Source organism: Chinchilla lanigera, unplaced genomic scaffold (assembly GCF_000276665.1).
Source record: "Chinchilla lanigera isolate Chin_1 unplaced genomic scaffold, ChiLan1.0 scaffold00121, whole genome shotgun sequence".
NCBI lineage: Eukaryota > Metazoa > Chordata > Mammalia > Rodentia > Chinchillidae > Chinchilla > Chinchilla lanigera.
In genome coordinates, this window is record NW_004955522.1 from 1,015,697 (window position 1) to 1,038,505 (window position 22,809).

Below are 22,809 nucleotides of genomic sequence, written 5' to 3' on the forward strand. Positions count from 1 at the left end.
GAAGTTGATGCTTTGGTCAACATCAAACACAGAGCATAAAGATGTTAACCTTCTCAGGAAGCATCATAGGAATAAATATCTCCTGCTGCATCCCCAGGAGGGCTGAGAGCAGATAAATAACTCCAGGTCCCAGATCTAAAGTGTTGGTCTTGGCATTGAGGAGAGCTTGTTTTGGACCCATTTATTTCTCTGATTCTGTTGAAAACTGGCTCTGGATATTTACATTCTCAATATGTCTCCTTGGCCATTTTGTTCCACGTTGGAAATACTATCGAAGTGTGTTCTGAATGCTAATTTGGACGTACGATTTGGATATATTTCCTTTCCCCAACACAGTAGCAACAAAGGACTTGTACAACTATATCCCAAACTATATGGCCCTCATTGTCCTTACATATATTATGGAGAAAGGGATCTGAGTGGGACAAGGGCAGCATGATTAGCTTTATAAGTAAAATGATTATGAATAAAACTCAGGCGGATCAGAGAAGTTCGTCTCTCAGATGGCTGCAGGGGCTTGTTTACTTAAAAATAGTGATTAGAGGGGGCAGGGTTATGCAGAGCAAGACCCCAAAGAAACCAAAAGGGGAGAAGGGAGACCACTCTCTGACGGAACCCAGGTAACTTCTTTACTCTATGACCCATCTAGGACAATTCGGGCTGTGCTCCAAGATCCCCTTTGATATTTGCATAAAAAGTGTGTGTGTTTTGAACATTAAATGTCTCCCTTTCTGAGCAGATTATTCTCACCATCTTGAGATAATAAAATGGATACCAGCACAAACCAAAAAAGAAAAACAAAACCAAAAAAAAAAAAATGAGGAACAAGATTTTCCTTAGGCAGTTTCAAGTTATCCATTGAGATTAAGAAACAGAAGCCAAAGCTTCAGTTCTTTTCTCAGGAAACAAGGAAATGAATCAAACATCTGCTTCTTTGACCCCATGTGGATTGGAGTTAACTACTTTGATGAACACATTGTCAGCAGGACAAGAACAGAATAAAGAAGGGCTCACATTTCCTTGCAGTTTTTGCTTGGTCGAAGGCTCACCTTAGATCTGTTGGACTCTTCTCAGAACTGGCTGAGGCTGCCAGGGATGGTGAGGGTATTAATGCCCACCTGGCAGAGGGCTGTAAGGCTTCCTATTTGGAATTTGGCCATGTTTTCTCTAATGCCCACATCTCCTCCAGATTCCTATCACCTCAACTTCCCACAGACATGTAAAAGACACCGTTTACTATTTCCCATAGATTTCCCAAGCAATACACCAACTCAATGTATTTTGGTAGTTCATCTGCCTGCTAATCTTTGTCTATGTTCTTTTGCTTTGGTTTCTGTCCCTTTCTTGGTTCTTTGATATCTTTAATGCCACCACTCCCCACTACCATTTTTTCTGGTAAAGATCTATGTAGAGTTCCATTGTCTTTTCTGCCTGCACACCATTAGTTACAAGGACCACAAGGTCTTTCCTCCTTGGGGTCCACTTTGCAAGAAAACCCCACAAGTGTTCACCGTCAGTGACAACTACTGTGTAGCCATGAGGGGAAAATCTCAAAAGGGGAGATCACATCACCCCTCCTGCAGTGGATACGGGGATACATTATCTGAGGACCTCAGAGGTTATTCCCCCAGCTCCTAGGAGGATTAGCTGCTGGCTGCTCCCAGTTTGTCTGCTCCTGAGGAATTGTTTTCAGCTGAAGAAAGCCTCTTTGGCCTGGACTGTACCCCATCAACCCATGGCTGGCTGATGCAGGGGTACCAAGCTCAGCTCTCTGCCTTGATTTAGATTACTCAGGGGGTCAGATGAGTTCTTGAATTTTCCATGATGAACTGTGACCTCTTGATCAATAGATCAGAGTTCATTGCCTTCTCTGACCAGTCCAGCTTCTCTCACATGCATCTGGCGTCCCCACAACACTGCTTATCAGACCCCCTGCATGTGCATCTGTCTCCTAGCAAATGGAACCTGACCTTCCACACCTTCTCTGTGTGATGATGCTGGTAATGATGATTGATGATGACGGTGACAATAGCAGCTTGTCTGTACTGAGCATTTACTATGTGCAGATTATGTTCAGTCCACACTGATGCCCCATGGTGGGTATCTTACTATCTCACTTTTTGAGTTGAAAAAAAAAAGGAGGCTCAAAGAGATCAAAGGAGAAGCCCACCTAAGGAGAAGCCAGAATATTAAAGCTAAGGATTTAAATTTAGCTTTTGGGAAAAGTTTCTTGGAGGTCAGGGCTTTGACTTCATGGTTCCCTTGTGTGTGAGTACACTTCCTGTGGCTAGGGAAGCACTTTGCCTCCAAGTTCTATAAAAGCACTTAGCACATCATATCCCAGTCAGCTTTTCTGATTCCGTTCCCATGAGAATTTTGAATTTGTTAACATTTAGTTTCTAGGACCTGGAGTGTGGTTCGGTATACAGGAAATGCTCGATGTGGGAGGAGAGGTCCCATCTTTGTAACCGGGGAAACTGAGTGGCGATTTATCAGAAGGAAAGCAAAGAACGGTAGCCAAGAGCAGAGGCTCTGGATTCGCCTCACTCACAGTCACACCTTGGCTTTGTGAACCTCACGGTGCCTCGGTTTTGTTCTCTCTGGAATGGAGATAATACCGCTTGTCTCGTACATGATTTTAAAAATGAAATGGCAGCATGTCATAAAGCACCTAGCAGTATGCCTGATCCACAGCACACACCTGTTATCTATTACAGTTACAAACCACAAGTTAATTCATTTTCTACTTATGCTTCATCATTAGAAATACCAGTGTAGAAGCTTCTAGCTTTTAATAGCTTCTTGGGGCACCTCCAAAAGTCACAAGGCCATATAGGGAAGTCCCCTCGGAAAGTGTCCATCTCTTCTCAAATATTCTTCTTTATGGGAACATCTGGCAGTTTTTGGACTAAAGAATTGCGATCCAAGCGACAGACAAATTAGAATGATGAACCTAATTTAATAAGGGCACGTTTAACAAGGGTAAGTATAATCCTCTGGACTGAGATCAAAAAGCTCAGCTATCCTAGAGGGCAATGAGAGAGCTTTTCATTTCATATCTATCTAATGATCATCTATTAATTTTTAGCTTATCTAATTCCAAAAGGGACTTGAATTAGTTTAAAACGAGATGATAGATCAGCAGTTCTCTAAGCATGGTTCCCCAGACCTTCAACCGTAGCAGCGCTGGGGAAAATGTTAGCAACACAAACTGAGGCTTCACCTCAGCCATGCTATGCAAGTGTTCTGCCACTGAGCTACACCCCAAGCCCTGCAGCTCTTTTTAGTTTATTTTGAGATATGGTCTCTCTAAGCTGATAAGTTGCCCAGGTTGGCCTCGAACTTGTGTCCTTTGTACCTCAGCCTCACAAGCAGCTGCGATTGCACGCATGTGCCACCATGCTCAGCTTTGTATTTTAATAAACCCTTCTGGGAATTCTGATGCACAGTAAAGTTTGAAAACCAGTGTAGACTGTGTATGTTTTTTAAAAAATGGAAATTCCAAAGCATCCTGAAGTAGAAATAGAGTTGAGCTTTAAAATATCACAGAGAATGACTGCCACAAGTTTGGCTCAGAGCATCCCAACAATGTAAAGAAAAGCATGCCACTTTATATACTATCCTGGGGCTGTAAGACCCTTACAACCAATCTGTGTGCTGAAATTTGAGGATAAGTTCTTCTACTTTTCTAAAGGAGTAAACATATATTGTAACAAATCACATGCTTATTCATATCCTTCAATGAGTAAAATAATGAGATTCTTTTTTTTCCTTTTTTATTTTAAAGAGAAAAAAATAACAAAATAACAGCAAAGACAAATACAAACCAACACAAAAACAATAAAAATGATACAGGATTTCAAAACAAGATGATAGGCTAAAACAGTGGCTGTTATACTACATATTGTTATCTTCAATGAAGTTGCTCAGGTTACCAGATGTAAGAATGAAAGATTATGAGTTTCTGAAGGTTATTTCTTTGACAGTCTTTTTCTTAATTGGGCCAGCAACAGGGCAAGACTTGGGATTTCTATTGAGCATAAAATCAAATGTAAGATGGGCTCTATTGACCTGTGTCCATAGGGAAGTAGGCAGCAGGAAGAGGTAGATTTTCATCATAATGTTCTTTGTGCAATACTCTGGCAATGTCTGAATCCCCTGGTTAGTCAGGGCAGAGGTTACCAAGAACCTGACAAAAGAACGGGGTAGCAAGACCCTCAAACCCTTTCATAGGGACAGCCCTGCCTTCCTTTCACCAGAATAAAGGTCAAGGACCTTTTGCATAACTACCTGGCTCTCCTTTGATAAACTTTTTTTCTTTTAAATTTTTTAGATACGGTCTCATTATGTTGCCCTGGCATCTCAAACTCCTGGGTTCTGATAATCCTCCCACCCCATTTCTCCTTAGCAGCTGTGCCCAGCTTGATAAACTTCTGTGGGCCAATTTTCATCTCCTTTGGAGAAGTTAATAAACTATAGCAGGGCTAATTGGTTTGCATTCACTAAGCAGTGTCTTTTAAGAAATAATTTGTGTCTTCATTTGAGTTTATTACCATGGTAAACATTAACATATCCCAAACAACAAGCTTTGGAGAAAAACATGCGCAGCAGTTTGTAGGGGTGTAGAGATAACAGAATAACAGCCTAGTGGTCAACAACTGCAGCTCAGAAGTCATATAAAAGGGCTCATCTTCTCCATCCCAGTACCTGCTATCCGACCTTGGACAACGTACTTTAGCTTCTCTTGGCTTCACTTTCCTTTTGTATGAAATGGAGATTCAAATGGTCCATGTCTTAATGCTTAGCAGGTAGTATCATCATGATGGGAGCAACGTTTGTTGACTTTGCCAGAACAGAAAACGAAGATAACTGAACAATTCTCATGATATTTAATGGGCTGACATCCCTCAAGGTGACTTAATAGATAAAGAAAACAAAGCAGAGATGCTAGGACTAGCTTTCAACTTCTACGTAGAATCTAAGCATCCAAGTCAATGTCTTTCATCAAGACTGCCAGTATCTCTCCATCTCCACCTAAGCTTATGTTCTGATAATATTTTAAGCAGAGCCCATAGGATGAAAGGCTATCAAGGGAATAGAGACACAACCAAGACCCACAGTAGATTGATGGCAGTGCAGGGTCTGAAGCATACACTGCTACTTCTTCTACTTCCAGTGTTTCCTCTTGCTCTTCTTTTTCTTGGATCTTAAAAGTATTGGTTTTAATAACAATGATTTGCTTGCATTTGAGATTTCACAGTATCATGGAATAGACAATAAGCAGAGTCTGAAGACCTGGACTCAGATCTCAGATCTGTTATGTACTAATTGTGTTGCACAATTATGACTTTGTCAAGTCTGTTTTGTTTTATGTAGTCTGCATGTTCACATCTTTTAATGAGAATAATAATATCTGTACTTCGTGCTTTTCTGAGAATGTTATAATGTTTAATAAGACTTGTCTGAAAGCACGTTGTAAACTGTGCTATGCAAATATGGAAAAGTATTTAGAAGCACTGTCCTCACACTTCCTTGTATTTTCTGTCACATGCCTTCAGATTTCTCAGCTTGCATTTTGAGTTTTCCAGGGTCCCTTTTTCAAACTCCTTCCTTCACCCCCTCAGGATGCTACAGCTCAATAATAACTCTTTCTGACTAATAAATTAGCATGGGAGGAAAAAGAAAAGTCTTATTGTATTATTAAAATTATACTCATCTTTAAGAAAAATAGAATTACTTAACAGAACATTTTGTCAAGTACTTTCTAACATTATTTTTTGCAGTGATCTCAAATGTTTAAGAGCTGGGTAAAGGTTAAGTAAGGAGGATGTCTGAAGATTACCCCCATGTGTGCTTGAGTCATCCGGCATAGTCATTGCTGTCTCCCCAAAATTTCCATGAAAAAAATCAAATTCTCTTAGAGAAGACTGAAAACTGTAATTGTGAAGCTGTATAGCTCGGTACACTCCTGTGTTTTTCTGTGGTGGTGAGAAAATAAAAGTATTAAATAGACCCAAGTTTAAGTCCATGGGTTGTGCTGTCTGTGTGGCTTGGTCTTAATATCTCTAAACGAGGTTACTTGTTTGGTCTGAAAACAAAAGCTCAATAATGTTTGTCCTAGAGGGGTGCTTGATTATGGTACTTGCTTTAGTTTGTGTCTTTTGGTTTTGTGAGACAAAGACCACACAGGTAACCCATGTAAAGAGGTTCTGTTATAACGAGTTATGAAACAACAAAGGCTCTTGAAGAGCAGGAGGCATAAGGGAGGTGTCCTCACTAGCTCTGGGGTCTGGACACTCTCCTTCTCACTAACTCAGCAATAGATACATGATACCCAGTTTGTAGCTTTTGGAGCACTCCAAGTCTTGAGCCATATCATTTGTTCATATTAATAAATGGACTCTTGCCTCGATTATGAAAGGCTGTTCTTCCAAATTTGGCTGTCATAGAGGAAGAGATAAGGAATTATAAACACTGCCCTGAGGTATGCTCCTTTCCTTGGCGTAGGGGAGAGGAAGTTCCCATGGAAATGGAGTGTGTTGTATAAGGGTTTGACTTTATGCTCTGCTTGACTTTAGTGTTTTGACACTTCCCAAAGATGTGGCTTTATATAAGTGACTTAACTGAACTGTGTCCAAGGTTTCTACATCTGAAAAATGGGTAAAATAATTCATACTCATAGGAGTAGCATTCATTCTTAAATAACCAAATCAAAGGACTTACCACAGTTCCTCCCACAACTGGGCTTTGCTGACAGCAGACAGGTACCTGGTTAAAGGTGGATAACTGCTTTTCTATTTTGGTATGCAGCACACAGTTGAATAATGTAACACATATGTAATTTACAATTTCTTATTTTCACTTCAAATATGTATTTGTTGTACATGAAAATAAAAACACAAACCCTCCTTCAATGCTAGCTGTATCCACAGCAGAAGGAGGTCGGGTGTGGGCACCATGAAGTCGGTGTGCTAGAACACCTAAGTGGGCTCTGTTAGCAATTGTTCACTTCCTTGTGTGGAGATGAACAACATCGCCCACCCCTCTCTCTTGGTATGTACCCGCTTCCTTACAATAGGCAGCATCCACCGTGACCTAGGGAACCGCTGAACGGCTTCCTGAGGAAACAGGAAGCTGCAGACTCTTCTCAAGTTAGTCTTCGCCTTTCTCACTGTGATTTAAAGAGCTGGCTCTCCTCTCCGTTTACAATTACCAGCCCATCCCCATTGGATGGTGACTGAAGACAGCCCGCTTGAGCAGCATGATAAGAAGAAAGAAACCTTCTCGGGGGGCTGCCGTGTTTGCGGAACTGTCAAGTAATTTCTTCTGGCATTTCTTCATCAAGGGCTTGGAAAATCATAAGCTTTCACACAGAGGAAAACACAGTAAGATAAAACATGCATGGAATGAGATGCAGTGTTTGATTTGGGACGTAGAAATTCCTTTTATTGTTACACAGTAATGCTTTATTTATTTGGTTGTGTAGGAAAATGGACCATTTCATCGAAGTGAAGTTTATAGATAGCGGAACTTTTTTCCCTGTCAGTTCTGAAACTATTTTTAACCCTCTTTTACGCAGTCTTCCCGAAGTATTTCACACATTTCTCGCCTTCTTTGTTAAAGACGTGCATCAAAAGGCTAACAGCCATTGAATATTGTGTACCTGTGCCATATTTAAGTGCCTTACTTCCTTTAATGTTCATACCAACCCCATGAAGTAGATATGGTCTGAACTCCCATTTTACAGATGAGGAAGCGCAGAGGAGCCAATCACTTATCCAAGGTCACATAAATACAAAAGTGGTAAGGTTGGGATCTGTACTTAGTCTCCCCAAGCTTTCAAGAAAATGGTCACATTGTTGAAGAATATTTGGGATACTCATTGACCCAAATAACTACTCACTATCGAAGTAGGATCCTTGGAAATCTACACATGCGTTTCAGACATCTATCCATTCCTCATTTTAATTTTTTTCTTTTTGTGGAAAAAAGGTAAAACAAAATTTCATAACAAAATAATAGGAGAATAACAACAGTTGATATATTACATGTTGTTATCTTTAAAGTAGTTGCTCAAGGTACAAGATATGGGTATAAAAATATCTCCAATTGATATTAGCACAAACCTTCTCTTTAATGAACTAAGAGACACCAATAGTATAACTGACTTGCATTTTGTCTTTTCTCTACTTTCCTCTTTTTTAAAAGAAATTATTACTCAAACTGGAACCTCATTTTTTATACTGATGACTATTCCCGCATTCAGCAGATGATAGTAGAGTACTGACTATACCATGTAACTTTGGACCAGTTGCTTGCCAAATGCTCTGGAAGCAAAGACATTTGAGGCAAGCAGCTGCCTTCAAGGCAGCCACCATTAAGAGATGCATTATCTGGGGCAAGATGTGAAACTTGCCTGGTCCTTGGTAGGAGAGTCTTGAGGTGTGACTTTTGTCCCTCCACCCACTTCCAGTAAGCGTTCCTTCTGCCTTTGTGCATGCATTTCTGTGGATGAGACTAATGAGACTGGCAGATACAGGTCAAATTACAGGGAGTAATCCAAATATACAATGAATGCTTCAAATTTTAAAAATGTATTACAATGTTAGACAATTCATCCCCCTCATCTCTTTCAAACACACCTATCCCATGGTTCTTGCTACTTTCTGAAGCAAGAATATGGTGAATGCTTCTGCCGAGTGCCATTCAGGGGAAAGCCAGGATCATAAAACCACTGCTGTGCGTCCGCATCCACCTTGTTCACCAGATCTGACACCATGCAACTTCTGGTTCTTCCTCAAAATCAAAGTGACCAAAAAGTTACCTACTCTCATCTGAAGGTAACTTATAGTCTTGAAACAAACCCCAGCATTTCCATATCCCATAGCCCTCCCTTTAATATCTTCTGAGATTTCCATGGTCATTTTGATTTTGAGGAAGAACCAGAAGTTCATGGTGTCAAATCTGGTGAACAAGGTGGACAAGGACACACAGCAATGATTTTATGGTCAATTTACCGTGAAAGGTAAATTGATTCAGGCAGCCACAATAGCACGACTGAAGATACTCATGAAAGAAGACTTCTGGAAGTGCTTCAGAGTGACAAGAACAGTGGGATAAGTGTGTTCAAAGTGAGGGCATGTTTTGGAGGGGGTCAATGGCAATGTGTCTTTTACTGTCATAATTTTTAAAAATTTTAAACATTTACTATATGTTTCAGTCATACATCATAAGTGCTCCCTTGGCTCCAAAGAGATCAAGGAAGAATAACTAAGATGTACTTTAAAATAGTCCAAGTTGTCTACATTGGCAAAGCAGCTGTAGCCATGCTAATGGGCAGAGTCAGACAGGAATTTGATTTTTATAGTCTCAGTGTTTCTTAGGTAGTAGCTTAGAAAACAAGTAAATCCTTAGGGATATGTTTCCTTGTGTGACTAGCAGAAGAGTGTTGGGTGCAGTTCCTAAGAGTAGTTCTAAAAAATAGAAGATTAGTACATTGGTGGCCTCACTGGAGTCCAGTATATAGTTTTCCATACAGATGGCTTTGATATTACTGCATAAGGTTCTTATTTCAAAAGTAATGTGGGCCTGGGATATAGCTCAGTAGCACAGTGCCTGCCTGGCAGTGTGAACTTGTGAGTTTGATTCCCGGCACCAAAAAAAAAAAAAAATAATGTGTTAATAGAAAATACCTAATACTTTCTCTCATCTGATGGTAACTTATAGCCTTGAAACAAATACCCCAGCATTTCCATATCCACGTAGCCCTCCCTTCAATCTCTTCTGAGTCTCCTTTCTTTCGCTCCTGCTCATCTTAACCATTATGATACTGTTGATGCAGAAGGCTGATGTTGGGGGATGAGTGAGAAGAGGTGCTGGCTGTTTTGAGACCTATCAAATTAGTTGTCCTTTCCCTTTCTCTCTTTATCATTGCTTGGCTGGTGGCCATTGCATCTGGCTTCCTTCCATGTGGCTGTTTATAACCACTTCCTTTTTTAACCTTTGATTAAGTGCTGGAATGTCTAATGACCAGGCTTGTCAATATGCATTTTCAAAGTAAGATTTCTGGGTAGACACTGAAAGAGGACAAAGGGACTATCTTTTGAATTAGAACATGAACTGCTTTTACTGTCAGAAAAGCTTTATTTATCTGCATAGGGATAATTGAATTGTACATTATTAAGACTGTCTAGCCAAGAGGCACTACTCTTAGGGACACTTTGATTGAGAAAAATAAAAAGGAAGGAAGGAAGGAAGGAAGGAAGAAGGAAGGAACCAAGGAAGGAAGGAAGGAAGGAAAGAAGGAAGGAAGGAAGGAAGGAAGGAAGGGAAAAGAAAAAGGAAGGAAGAGAAGGACATAAAAGGATGGACAGGGAAAAAAGGAACCAAGGCAGTGTTTTTTATTTTTTGGATGTCATTTTGAATTTCTCTTTTTTTTCACTCTGTCATTCACAGTGGCTTGAACTTCATCGATTTGATGGTGCGACAAGGGAATATTGACAACCCTCCCAAGACTCCCCTGGTACCAGGATTTGAATGTTCTGGAATTGTGGAAGCACTGGGGGACAGCGTGAAAGGATATGAGGTAACATTTTGACTTTGACTTAAAGAGTAGTATTCATCTGGAATCCATTGAGACAATGAAAGATTATGCAAAAACATATTGAAATAACCTAGGCCATGTATTATTAGTGTTGTTTTATAATGTGCTTTTATTAACACTGTTTACAATGATAGAGCTTTCAAAGATCTCATGAATTCTCGTGTACTAATTTGGTTGCTTCTAGCAACAGTTTGGCTAGTTGGGCAGAACAGGTTTTGTCATCCCTTTTATTCATGTGATTCAGATGTTAAAAAAGAGTATTTGGCTTTGGATTCACTGAGAGGACATAGGGCCTTCTCCACTTACAGCTCCCATTTCAATTACCTGGGGCTCAAAAATCAATTACAGAACAAAAGTGTGAAGGAAATGGCCTTTGTATTTGATAACTGGATTCCTTTAAATATTTACTTAACTGATAAGTTTAAGTTATCATTTATAAATCCCTAACTATGTCAGGAACGAGGGGAGTCTAATTTTTGAATCAAAGAGATTGTCATCAAAATGTAGTGGTCCCTAACAATGGGACAGAATTGATTGATTGATGGGTTTGTGGGTAGGGCAATGGGTAAAACAGGCATATTATGTAATTCTGGCTACTTTTGTCTAAGTTCAAAATTCACCATAAAAAAACATATTTTGATCTGTGAAAAGATACATGACCCTTTCTACCATTATAATGCAAAGCCAATAGAATTGGGTCTATAAAAACTGGAACACTGAACAAATCAACTAAAGTTGTAGTAGTTTGGAGCCAGAAAAACCAATATGAGTCAAGTACAAGAGCTTGCACTCATAACTAAGTTCTCCCTTAGGGTGGACTGAAGGGAGTTAACCCCTGGAAACCCACCAGAACCATAGGAAAATTATCTTGTTTTCACCCTCAACAAAGACCTGCAAGGTAAAGACTGTCTTATCCCCTGAGTTTTAGCAGGGTCCCATAATTTTCTGTGCAGTAGCAGAACATGGGCTCAGGTCATCACAGACTTTTTAATCTTCTGAGATCCATGGTTTTCACTCATGGTCCCAACCCCCAAATGCTGCAGAGCTAAATGCAAAGAAAAGGCACAGAAGAAGAATCCTATAAAATTGAGTGCCAAGGTGCCCTTCAAATAAAATTCCAGCCTGTTTCTCAGTCTCAATGCCTCTGAGCCTCAGTGTCCTCTGAAAATATCAGTATGCTCCAACTTCATTAAGATGACTGTCTGGAAATCTTATCTTACTTATCTGTCTTATTATTAATGGATTCCAGATAACCAGCAGAAAAAGAAGTAAATGAGCTTTTCGCCTTTTTTTCACATAACTTTACATTTTTTGTCCCTAGGTGAGCAGTATAACCAGAGGCACATCGTTCTCCCTGAAAGTGCTGCATATAGAAAATATTATCTGTTCTTTACGCCTCCATATGGCCCCAAAGGAAAAGATCAGATTGCTCACTGTGTCAACCCTGAACACTGAATAAATAATAAGTTATTTTAGAATATAACAGTAAATGGGGATGTTATTCAACTTGGTTTAGAAGAATAACTTACTATACTTGATTCCATATATTTTCACTTTAAACATGAGTTGTCCCCTGGTTAGCTCTGGATTGTTTATTATGAAACCCACCATTCTATCCTTTTCTGCTCCAGAGACTTTAGGCTGCACAAACAAATACAAAGAGCCACCTACACATTTCCAGGCAGGATGTGATGTGGAAGAAAGCCAGTATCAATATTCCCTGTGTAATTTTGACTTAAGATTTTCAATCATGTTGGAGATAGAATTCCACACAGCAGCCTGCTGAATAGCTCTTTTGGTTTGATCCATTGCAAGGGAGGACTGAAAAGTCATTGCCAGGGACCCAGCACTAATGGAATAATTTGGGCTTATTCACCCAGGAAGGATTTCTTTTTCTGAGCAGAGCCATATAATGAGGTGAACTGGTAGGCTCTCCTAGCTGAAAGCCTAAATTTGGACTCTGAGACTGAGGCTTCTATGGTTGAGCCAAATATGCCATTTTGAAAAGGAAATAGAACAATGTTAAATGGGAGATCTGAGGGTGGACAGTCAGACCTCCACTGTCAGGAAGTTGAAATACTCTGCTCTCTTCACTCTGTAATGGCAGCTACCCTGTGGCATTGCATCTGTGTGTGGGTTTTCATGATTCTGTAAAGAAGAGGGGAGCTTGGTCCCTAGTCATCATCTGGCCCAAATGCTGCATTGAAGGTGATATCCTGACACTCATCACTTGATTCCCAAGCATAGGGACTCACTGTCACAGAGCAGCTTGTTTTCCCTATGCTTACTTTCTGGTCATTCATCTGTGAGTTCCATGAGGTCAGAAACCAAAAATGTGTGTTCTCAAGAGTTAGCACGCATTGCTCTTTCTTCATTCTCCACATACTATGCGGAACGCATTGCTTTACTATTTTTATACCCACTTTAGAATTGAAGAAACTGAAACTTAAAGAATTCAACTAACATCCCCAGCCTTTGCAGTTCCTTTTATACCCCCTTATATAGCTTTATGTTTTCAGTATAGTACTTATCTTGGGTGTAAAAAATTATTATTTGTATCTAGAATCAGTCTACCAGGATTCTAATCCTAGCCCTGCTCTTTTCTTGCTCCATACACTTCGGCATGTGACTTGATCTCTTTGCTTGATTTTAAATGTCTGTAAAACCTGTGACCATTTATCTATACTCAGGGCTATTGCAGAACTCATCTAAGGGGAGGTTTGTTATTGTTCTTACTGTGGTTGTTGTTGGATAAGGTTAGGAGGGAGCTACGAAGCTACAAAGAAAATAAAACAATAGAATCACTTATCATGAAGGGCATGAAATAATTCAAAATTCACTCTGGCCACAGCAATTTGGATATTGCACTTGAAAGCCACAATATGGCAACCAGTATACCCAATATCACAATGGTTTCACTAGCATCTGGCAGGAGAGTGTGTGTACGCAAGATGACCTGAACCTAATATCCCATAATATGTAAGGTGTTGCACACAGAATGCCCAGGGGAAGTGCATAGGACCTGGCTTCTGTGGCCCCTGGGAGGTCTTTGTAGATGGAGTGCAAGTGTTCCAGGAATGCCTTGGACTTGGGAGGCCACTGGGTACACATATTTGAGGGTGCTTTTGCTTTGCTTTGTTTTCTGAGAAGGAAAACAAAGGTTTTGTTTTGTTTTGTTTTGTTTTTTTATCAGATTCTAATTTGAGAAATCACTCCATAAAAGATTAGGAAACACTTATATCTGTGTTTGATTCTGAAATATGAAATGGAACACTGAGTGACCATCTCTTTTCCCCCAATAAGACTCTTGGGTGTCTTTATTCATTCACTTAACCAATAATTAGCAAGGAACTACACTTCTTTCAGCACAGGGATACAGTAGTTAAAAAATAGGATCAGAAGCTCCTGCCCTCATAGAGCTGGGATTCTTATTGGGAGTGAGAACACGTAGGCAATGAAGATGTAACATGAGTAAATAAAATACCTTCAGGTGGGGTACAGACTTCAGAGAAAATAAAAGCAGTGTGATAGAGTGGGGTGCAGGAAAGGAATACTTCCCGAGTTTGATGGGACGTAAGAGCTGAGTGCACATGTATTGTATCACTCACCGTACATGGGGTAGAAGAGGACAGTCCCTGACTGATACATTCCCTGCTGCAGGAACTGGACGGTTGAGCATCTTGACGGGTCACACAACCACAAATGGCAGAACTGTGTCATAAGCCATGTTGAGGGCAACACCAACATTGCTTTACTGTTTCAAGAGGCTGCTCTTCCTGGGCAGGTTGACCTGGATCTAGGATCTAGGAGGAGGAGGAGATGACAGCAGGTGTAGTGACTGCTAGAGTTTCCTTAGTTCCTCCTGTACAAACATATTAATAATCATGGCCTCAGCTGACGCTGTTGCCAGCTGGATGAGTCAGTGCCATCCTAGAATCCCCATCAAATCAGCAAGAATACACATTTAGCTGAAGACTGACCACCGATTGAAGAAAGGAAGGCTCGTTGCTGCTCACGCCTACAAGCTTGAGCTTTGTAGAGTCTTTTCTTCTGCTTCTGGATCCTCAAACCAGCATGAGTGGTCTGTCCAGGCGGCCTTTCCCTTAGAAACAGCTCAACTTGGCAAGGATGAGAAGGAGGGGTCCGTCTACACCCAGGAACAGCTCTGGAGACAAACAGATCTGACCCGGAATTCTTCCAGTTCTGCTTTTTAAAAGTTCCTTCACCCTCCAGTCTCAATTTTCCCACCTATATGAAAGGCATAATAATAGTTTATTATTATTCCCATAGTTCAAGAATTCATGGAGCTCTTGTGGGAATTGTATAAGGTCATGTAAATAAAGGGCACTTAATCTAGATTCAGAATCATACTGGATTCTTGGTAAATGTCACTTATTAGTATTCATAGCGCCTAGCTGTCACCACTCCCATAGAGTTCCCTTAAGTCCAATCAAGACCAGACAATGATTTCCCCTTTTGATCCAGAAATACTTCCTATGAGATTACCAGAAGCTCCTCCAAGGTTGAACTTCTGCCATTATTCTCCCCAGCTTCCCATTGGTGGTGAAGTAATACAGGGTTCTGTTAATAATGAGTCCCCATCAACCCTTTTCTCACTCTGTGCCAAGCTCTGAGCTATGCAGTGAGAAGCCCTAAATCAGTAATGCCTGCCTCACTGGGTGTGGTGGTGCATGCTTGTAATCCCAGCACTTGGGAGGCTGAGGCAAGAGGATCTCTGTGAGTCTGAGGCCAGCCTGGGCTTCCTGAGTGAGTTCAAGGCCAGCCTGCACTACATAATAAGACCTGTCTCAAGAAAAACAAAACCAAAAGTAGTTCTTGCCCCTGCCCCCTAAGAACTCTTCCTTTAGAGGGGAGAGCCATCTGTGTAAAAAGTAACCTAACATAATACGTTACCTAGTATAATACAGCAGTGAAGGGCTGTATAAGGAATCGGATGGACTTCAGCTGAAGTCCAGGATTCACCATGTGTAATTGTGCAGACTTGGAGAAGTTTTTGTTTTTAACTGCTCTGAGCTTTAGTTTCCAGTCTGCAAAATGGGGACACCAACATAAGCTACCCCATAGGGCTGTCAGGGGGATGAAATGCAGTGACATTCACTTATATATTTAGTACCAGCACAAAGGAGGCCCTCGGTATATGTAAGTACCAATAACATAGAGAAGGTGGCCCATTCGTGTTTTGTGAGAAGGGGGTCATCAGGGTAGCTTCAGGCAAAGCGCTGCATCTGAGGTGAGGTTTGGACGAAAGCAAAAGGTTTGCCAAAAGGAAAGGAAAACCAAGGAAAGCCAACTGCAGAAGTAGAGGCACAGGAGTTTGGTGTGGGGTGAGCATGCACTTTCCCAAGTTTTTCCAGCCAGTTTTCCACAATGATCACAGAGGCAATATGGAGAGGCCCTGGCCAAGCCTTCCCTTCTTATCTCTCTTGCTGTCTCAGCTTGCACTGCCACACTTTATTATTGCAGGCCAATTAATTGTCCCCTCTCTGGGACAGACTGCTACCACCATCAAAGTGGAGGCCACTCCTTCCAGTATCCAATGAGTCCAGGGTTATTTATGGGCCTGGGAGACAGGAGAGGAGAAGACAGTGAGGACTGGAGCCCCAGACTGCACACAGAGAAGTCTAAGCAAAGACTTCTCCCCATCCAGAGCTTCAGGGAGGATATGGGTGGGAGATGCTGCTTATATTTATGCCAAGATTCTTGAAGATAAGGAAAATAGAAGTGAGGGGTCGACCAGAAAGCCCTGTGTGCCCAGCTATCTGGCCATCACATTGATGAGTTTCTTGACCCTCTCTTGGGCTCTGCATTGCTGGCAAGCACACTGGGGCAGAGTGACTTGCTCCTGGGATTCAGGTGTCTCTCCTGAAATAGGCTAGCCCAGCCTCCAACAGGGTTTCCCTGACCACTGGGGCAGAGGTCTCTGAGATCCCTGGGAACACACTGACTCTGTCCCCACCTGTCTCATCCACCCGAACCCCTTGTGACCCAGGTCTCACTAGTGCCAGGAGTGGCCTTTCACCTTTCTACTTCATCAGTGCCTGGCTAGGTCAATAGGTGACTCCCTGTAGACCCTGCACCAGCCACAGACTGAGGTTATGGCAGCCCTGTTCCAAAATGCCCAGAATTGGCCAGTCCCTACCTCTAAGCTACTCTGGCGTATTTTTGCCCCTTCCCACCCTTCCCCTGACACAGAACACAATCTTTATTATCTTTGGACCAGGGTCTGGAATATCACCATCATGTTAGCTTCCTTTGCTATTAACATATCCTTTCCAAGTGGATTTGCCTTCTAAGCCCTGTCACTGATAGCATTTGCCATGTGAAAACTTCAAGGAATACAAACAATCTGAAAGTATGAATTGTGCCTCATTATACTTATGCCTCCAATGTCTAGGACCTAAAACTGAGAAGGAGCTCAATAAACAATCCTGCAAAGAAGTGAGTCATTTTGATGTAATCAAAAGATGCTTGGAATAGGACAGGCCTGTGTGACCTTATGCAGGATACTTAACCTTTCTTAGACTCAGTTTCTTCCTGGGAATAATGGGGACATTATCCCTACAACCTGGCATATAGATTACTGATATAATATGAAGATTACAGAGTCTGGGTCATTAATATTACTCAGCAAATGATAGCTTTGCTGTTGGGATAAAAGAAAATGCTACTGTTCAGCCAGGCTGTAGTTTCCTTGTCCTTGGCTGTGGGGACTGAAATTCTCAAGTTTTTAAAGGCAGGGCACAAGCTGGTCAAGTAGAAGGTGATTTTACAAGAATAGAGAAAGACTTTCTGCCATTATTTTATCTTCATTAGATGGGCTGATACTTTTCTGTCCTCTTTCTTCCACCTAAGTGATGTTCTAAATTTCAAAGAGAGAATGAGTCTTCAACCAAACACCTTCCCTGGTTCTGGGGATGTGGAGCGTAGTAACAAAGACAGATTGACAGAAAAAAGTGAAGCTGTCATGTTTCATCAAATAAATTATATAACTTATAAAAGTGAAGTAACCATTTTTTTCAAGCATTAACTGCAAATGTGTAAAAGATTATTTGTTTCATCAAAGAATAAAAGCGATGAAACTTAGAAGAACTTGGATAAAGGTTGCAAGTAAGGAAAAAACAAAAAAGATATTTGTACCATGGACAGTTCCCAGTAATTTGACCCCGCCCCCCCCCCCCCCCCTTGAACTTGTCAGGACGTAGCCTACTAATTCTGTAATTTTCCATGCCCAGATTGGAGACCGTGTCATGGCATTTGTCAACTACAATGCCTGGGCAGAGGTGGTCTGCACACCTGTGGAGTTTGTCTACAAGATCCCAGATGACATGAGCTTCTCTGAGGCTGCTGCATTCCCCATGAACTTCGTTACAGCCTACATGATGCTCTTTGAAGTCGCCAACCTCCGGGAAGGGATGTCTGTTCTGGTGCATTCGGCAGGTGGTGGAGTGGTAAGTCAGCTGCTTGTAAATCACAGTTCTCAAGACCATAATGATAGAAGTGGAGGAACACCCACTTGTCAATGGGATTCTTGCATAGTGGCCATTAGCAAAAATAATCTATGGTTCTGGTGGTGCTCACATGGATGGAAGAACTCATATAGATGACTACATTAGGGTAGAGTGACCCCCAGAGATGCTTTCTATGGGTCTTAGGAAGATGACAAGGTGGGTGTCAAGCCAGTGTTTGCCAAGCAGCACCCTCAGTCATGTTATTGTGAGTAATTCTGTCAGTCCATGAAAGAACCCTCTCAAGCCATGTCTAATAATATTTGAAATGCTGAAATGGTAGACAGTTAACTTCTCAAAGAATTGCAGTAGGCTTAAGATGGTTCCCATATTAATGACATCCTCATTCATTTGGATTCTGGTACATTTTCTGTAGTAGGAGTAAGGTGGACAGAGATTACACTGACACACATATGGGCACACTTTGTGTGTTGTGTGGCGACTTCAAAGAGCATCATGTAGGTGTGTCTTTCTCAAAGAGGACAATAATGGAAATCAAAATTGCTGCTCTGGAGTTTAAAAGCAGCAGAATTCTTTCCTGTGGCTTGAATGTGTCTGAGTGCCAGTCATTCTGTCTGAATTTTATTCCTGTCATGGTGTGCTAGGGTTTAGTCTCTCTGAGACTGAGTTATTACTCATTATTTCAACAAATACTTATTAATCACATCCCATGCTCTAGACCCTGTGGTTACAGAGGTCCACAAGGCAGGGTCTAGACATACCAACTAACAGGAGCTGAGAAGTTGTGAGTAGAAGATTCTGTGGTTTGATGACATTAGAGATGAACTCTTAAGAGTGAGTTTATCTCAGAGATATCTTCACTGCAGGATTTGCTAACCTGATTTTTAAAAACAATCTTGGCCTTTTACAACTATTGGAACTTTATACAGGGCAAAACACATTTCTCTTTTTCTTTTCTCAGAAAGCAAGCTTACATCCAAAACCCCAACAGCAGTGATATGAAAGTTTAGGGATGCCTTAAGAAAAGTATCTTCAATCACGTTAGCAAATTTGCTGATGTCTTTTGACCATGAGTAAAGATACAATAAAAGTTAAATATCCCTTAAGAAAGAAATGGATTTCGGTCCCAGCAATCTGCTAACAGCAAGCAAGCAGTTTAGAATGTTGGCATTTATGAGCTTTGCATGCTCTGCATACAAAGCACAAGAGACTTGTTTTCATATTATTGACGAAAGCTCCAGCTTTATAATGATGCTGGACTCAGTCCTGCTAAAAGTCAGTGTTTATACATTGGCACCAAGGCTGATTCATTTCATACTTTTTATTGTATTCATTTATGTGTTTTTCTGTAACAAAGAGAATGTACTTTCAGGAGCATGTGTCTTATATGTAGGAGAAAATCTTGGGAAATAACAAAAGTTTGTACTATTTCTTATTCATAGGTTACAGACACTAGAAAAAATAAGAACTAAATTACAAATAAGTGAGTAACTGGTGAAAGACAACAAAGCAGGTTAAATAAGTTGATGCACCTAACACAGGGTATGTTGTTCCAAAACTTTGTTGTAGATGGACAGCTTAGCTTCCAAATAGTTGGTAAAAATCAGGCAAAATTCATGTGAGTCAGTGTTCATTTGATTGGAAACAAAGCCATTACTAGAGTGATGGATTCCTTGTGGTGCATTTTGAGACTGGAAGAATATTTATCATAAGAAATATATGCTGGAAAGCAATGATCACTCTCAGTAAAATTGTGTAGTAAATACACTTATTTTCATCAAACTTATTATTATTACACTGTGCTCCTAATGTAATAGGAACAAAGTAAAGTAAAATTTAGTAAAAACAGGTATCCTGGAGCCAAAAAGATGCAGTCTGGCTTAAACTTATATGGAGTCCACAAGTGTGGTTGGACTGTCAGTCTCTCAGATGGGAGAGGCTCCTTGAGCAGCATTTCTCCCCAGTCAAATTTGATAGTCAGTGTTCAAGTCACTACTAGAGAAAGATGTGTTTGTGCCTATGTGTGTGTATGGGGGATGTTTTGAGATGACATTTTGCTATGTTGCCCAGGACGGTCTCAAACTCATGAGCTCAAATGATACTCCTGCCTCAACTGCCTGTGAGCCCAGGAATATAGGTGTATTCCACCACCAGCTGTGAACACTCATCTGAGCTGGGGTATAGTTGACAGTGCCCTACAAAAATGAGAGAGTGAGCCTGGATCACTCTACCCCACAGTGGAAGGACCAGAGAGCCACCCTCCTCAGTTTGAGTTAGATTCTTCTCAAGAAGGTGACTATCCATTTATGCCAGATAATCTAGATTATCAACTTGACTGGATTAAGACATTCAGAGAGGTGACTGAGTCCATAGCTGAACTGGCTCCTAGGAAGTGGGTCTCTTTGAAGGAGATAGGTCATGTGCCATGACCTTGGGAACCATATCTAGTCCCTGATTTCTTCTTCTTGGGCTCTTCCCTTGTTCTTTGCTTTCTGGATCCCATGAGTTGAGCAGCTTTCCTCTGCCATGCCTCTCTGCCATGATGTTCCTACCTTGGAGCCAGCTAACCATGGAGTGAACCCTCTGAAACCATAAGCTAAAATCAACTTCTCCCCCACTAAGTTGTGTATGTCAAGTACTTGGGACCAGACACAAGGAGCTGGCCAATACACCTGTTTTCATGGTAAGGGGAAGCCTCCCGATGGTGCTTTTCTACCCATTATCTGTAACACCCTGGAGAGGAATGCAGGTACTTCCCATCACCGCTGACAAATCTGGGACATACAGCCCCCCCCCCCCGTTACATGGTTGCTGCTGTAGGCGGGACAACAGGGCAAAATCTGAGTCCTGTAGGTGTCCACATCTGAATCCCTGGAACCTGTGAGTATGTTACCTTACATGGGGAAAGGAATTTTATGGGTGTGATTGATGTAAAGACTTTGAGGTGGAGAGATTATTTCGGATCATCCAGGTGGGCCCAGTGTCACAAGGGCTCTTAACAATGGAATAGTGAGGCAGAAGAGCCAGAGGGAGCTTGAAAGCTGCTGCAGTACTGGCTTTAGTGATGAAGGAAGAGGCGATGAGCCAAAGGGTACGGGCGCCTCTGAAAGAGACAGGAAGTGGCTTCTCCTCAGAGCCTGCTCCATGCACAACACTCTGCTCACACCCTGATCTGCGCCAAGCAAAACCCACTTTGGAGTCAGACCTCCAGAACTGTAAAATAGCAATTCTGTGTTTTTTAAGTCACTAAGCTAGTGGTGATTTGTTAGAGCAGCAAATCACAGCAGAGTAGCTCAGATTCCTAAAGCTGCCTTCCTCCCTCCCTTTTCATCGTGAAGCACAGAAGCCCCCATTGCTCTGTCAAATCTGTGAAGGTGCTATTTTCCTCTGACTGTAGCACATCCAGATGGCCTGAGATAGTAACACTCCTAATCACATCTTCAGTATGCAGTTGAAAATTGACTCAGAATCTCTTAACGGGGAAGCAACAAAATAAGCTACAGAGCAGGACTCCTGTCAGGGGCTTCCAGGAAGATACCACCTGTCAATCCCATTTAACAAGTGCTGTCAGTCAAACTCCTAGGACTCAGAGCATCTTGATTGGGAGGTGTTCAGTTTCTGCCAGGTGGCATGACTGTTACTAGGAAGCTGTTTGTGTCTCCATCCACATTTGAGGCTTTGCAGATTCCAGAGTCCTCTTCCTTGATGATCAAATCATCTGAGCAGCAATACTTGCAGGCAGTGAGCATTAGTCCTGCCTGACAGGAGTGGGAGCTGCTGGGCATGAGTGAATGTCAGGGCCATAGTGTGCCCCTGGCTCTGACCCCGTATTGATTGCTCTTGTTGCTCTACCACCCAGTGCCTTAGCATCTAAGAGACAAGACTAAGATGTGCCTCTGCGAGGAACTCTTGAGAAAACAGGAAGGGAAGGAGAGATCGGTGGCTTCCCCTACACACCCTCCTTCCAGCCGCACCAAACAGCTAGTTCTTCTCAGAACACACCAAGCACTTTGAACCTGGGTGACTTGCATACAGTGTTTCTTCTTTTGAGAATGCTCTTCTCTCCCAATTCAAATGTCACCTCCCAAGAGATGCCACACTGTATGACTTTGTCTAGATGACCCTCACTGTTTCATGAAAAGCTACAGAGGAATCCTTATAGCTTGTCATTTGCATGTGGACCCAACTTCTGTGCAACATTTCAAGGCCAGAGCTAGTACCTACCAAAAGCCTGGTTGTGTAGTAGCAAGAACCTGAATCTAACCCTCAGCTCTACCATTTAATAGCTGGGTCGGGGTGGGCAACTTCATTTCCATAAAATGGAAATGATGTTGACAGTCATGTGCTGATTAAATGAAAATCAAAGGGCTTAGCATAGTATCTCACGTATAGTCTGTATATGGTAAGGAGAGAGAGAAAGGGGGAAAGAAATAAGGGAGAGGAGAGGAGAAAGAGAGTGAGAGAGAGAGAAAGAGAGAGTGATTTCTTGATATCTACAGTACTGAGTACAACTTTGGATGCAAAGCAGAGGCTGAGTAAATGACTACTGAATCATCTCTGGCCAAATATTTGATGCAAACCCAAACTACTTCCATGTACACATTACACTCCCTGAGCTGGTGCAATGAAAATAGCACTTCTGTGATATTCTTTCCCAAACTCAAAACCCAGGGAAATTATGATAAAACACCATACAGGCCTAGACTGATTGAGGGAAAC

The 22,809-nt window shown here is 41.6% G+C and overlaps 1 protein-coding gene across 1 annotated transcript in view; it reads left to right on the forward strand.

Moving 5' to 3' along the window:
• Positions 1-22,809, forward strand: part of Vat1l (vesicle amine transport 1-like) — a 161,135-nt gene that overhangs the window by 13,883 nt on the left and 124,443 nt on the right. The window contains exons 2-3 of the mRNA XM_005409340.2: positions 10,456-10,585; positions 17,857-18,072. Coding sequence (XP_005409397.1) covers positions 10,456-10,585; positions 17,857-18,072 — 346 coding nt within the window. The remainder of the gene's footprint in view (positions 1-10,455; positions 10,586-17,856; positions 18,073-22,809) is intronic.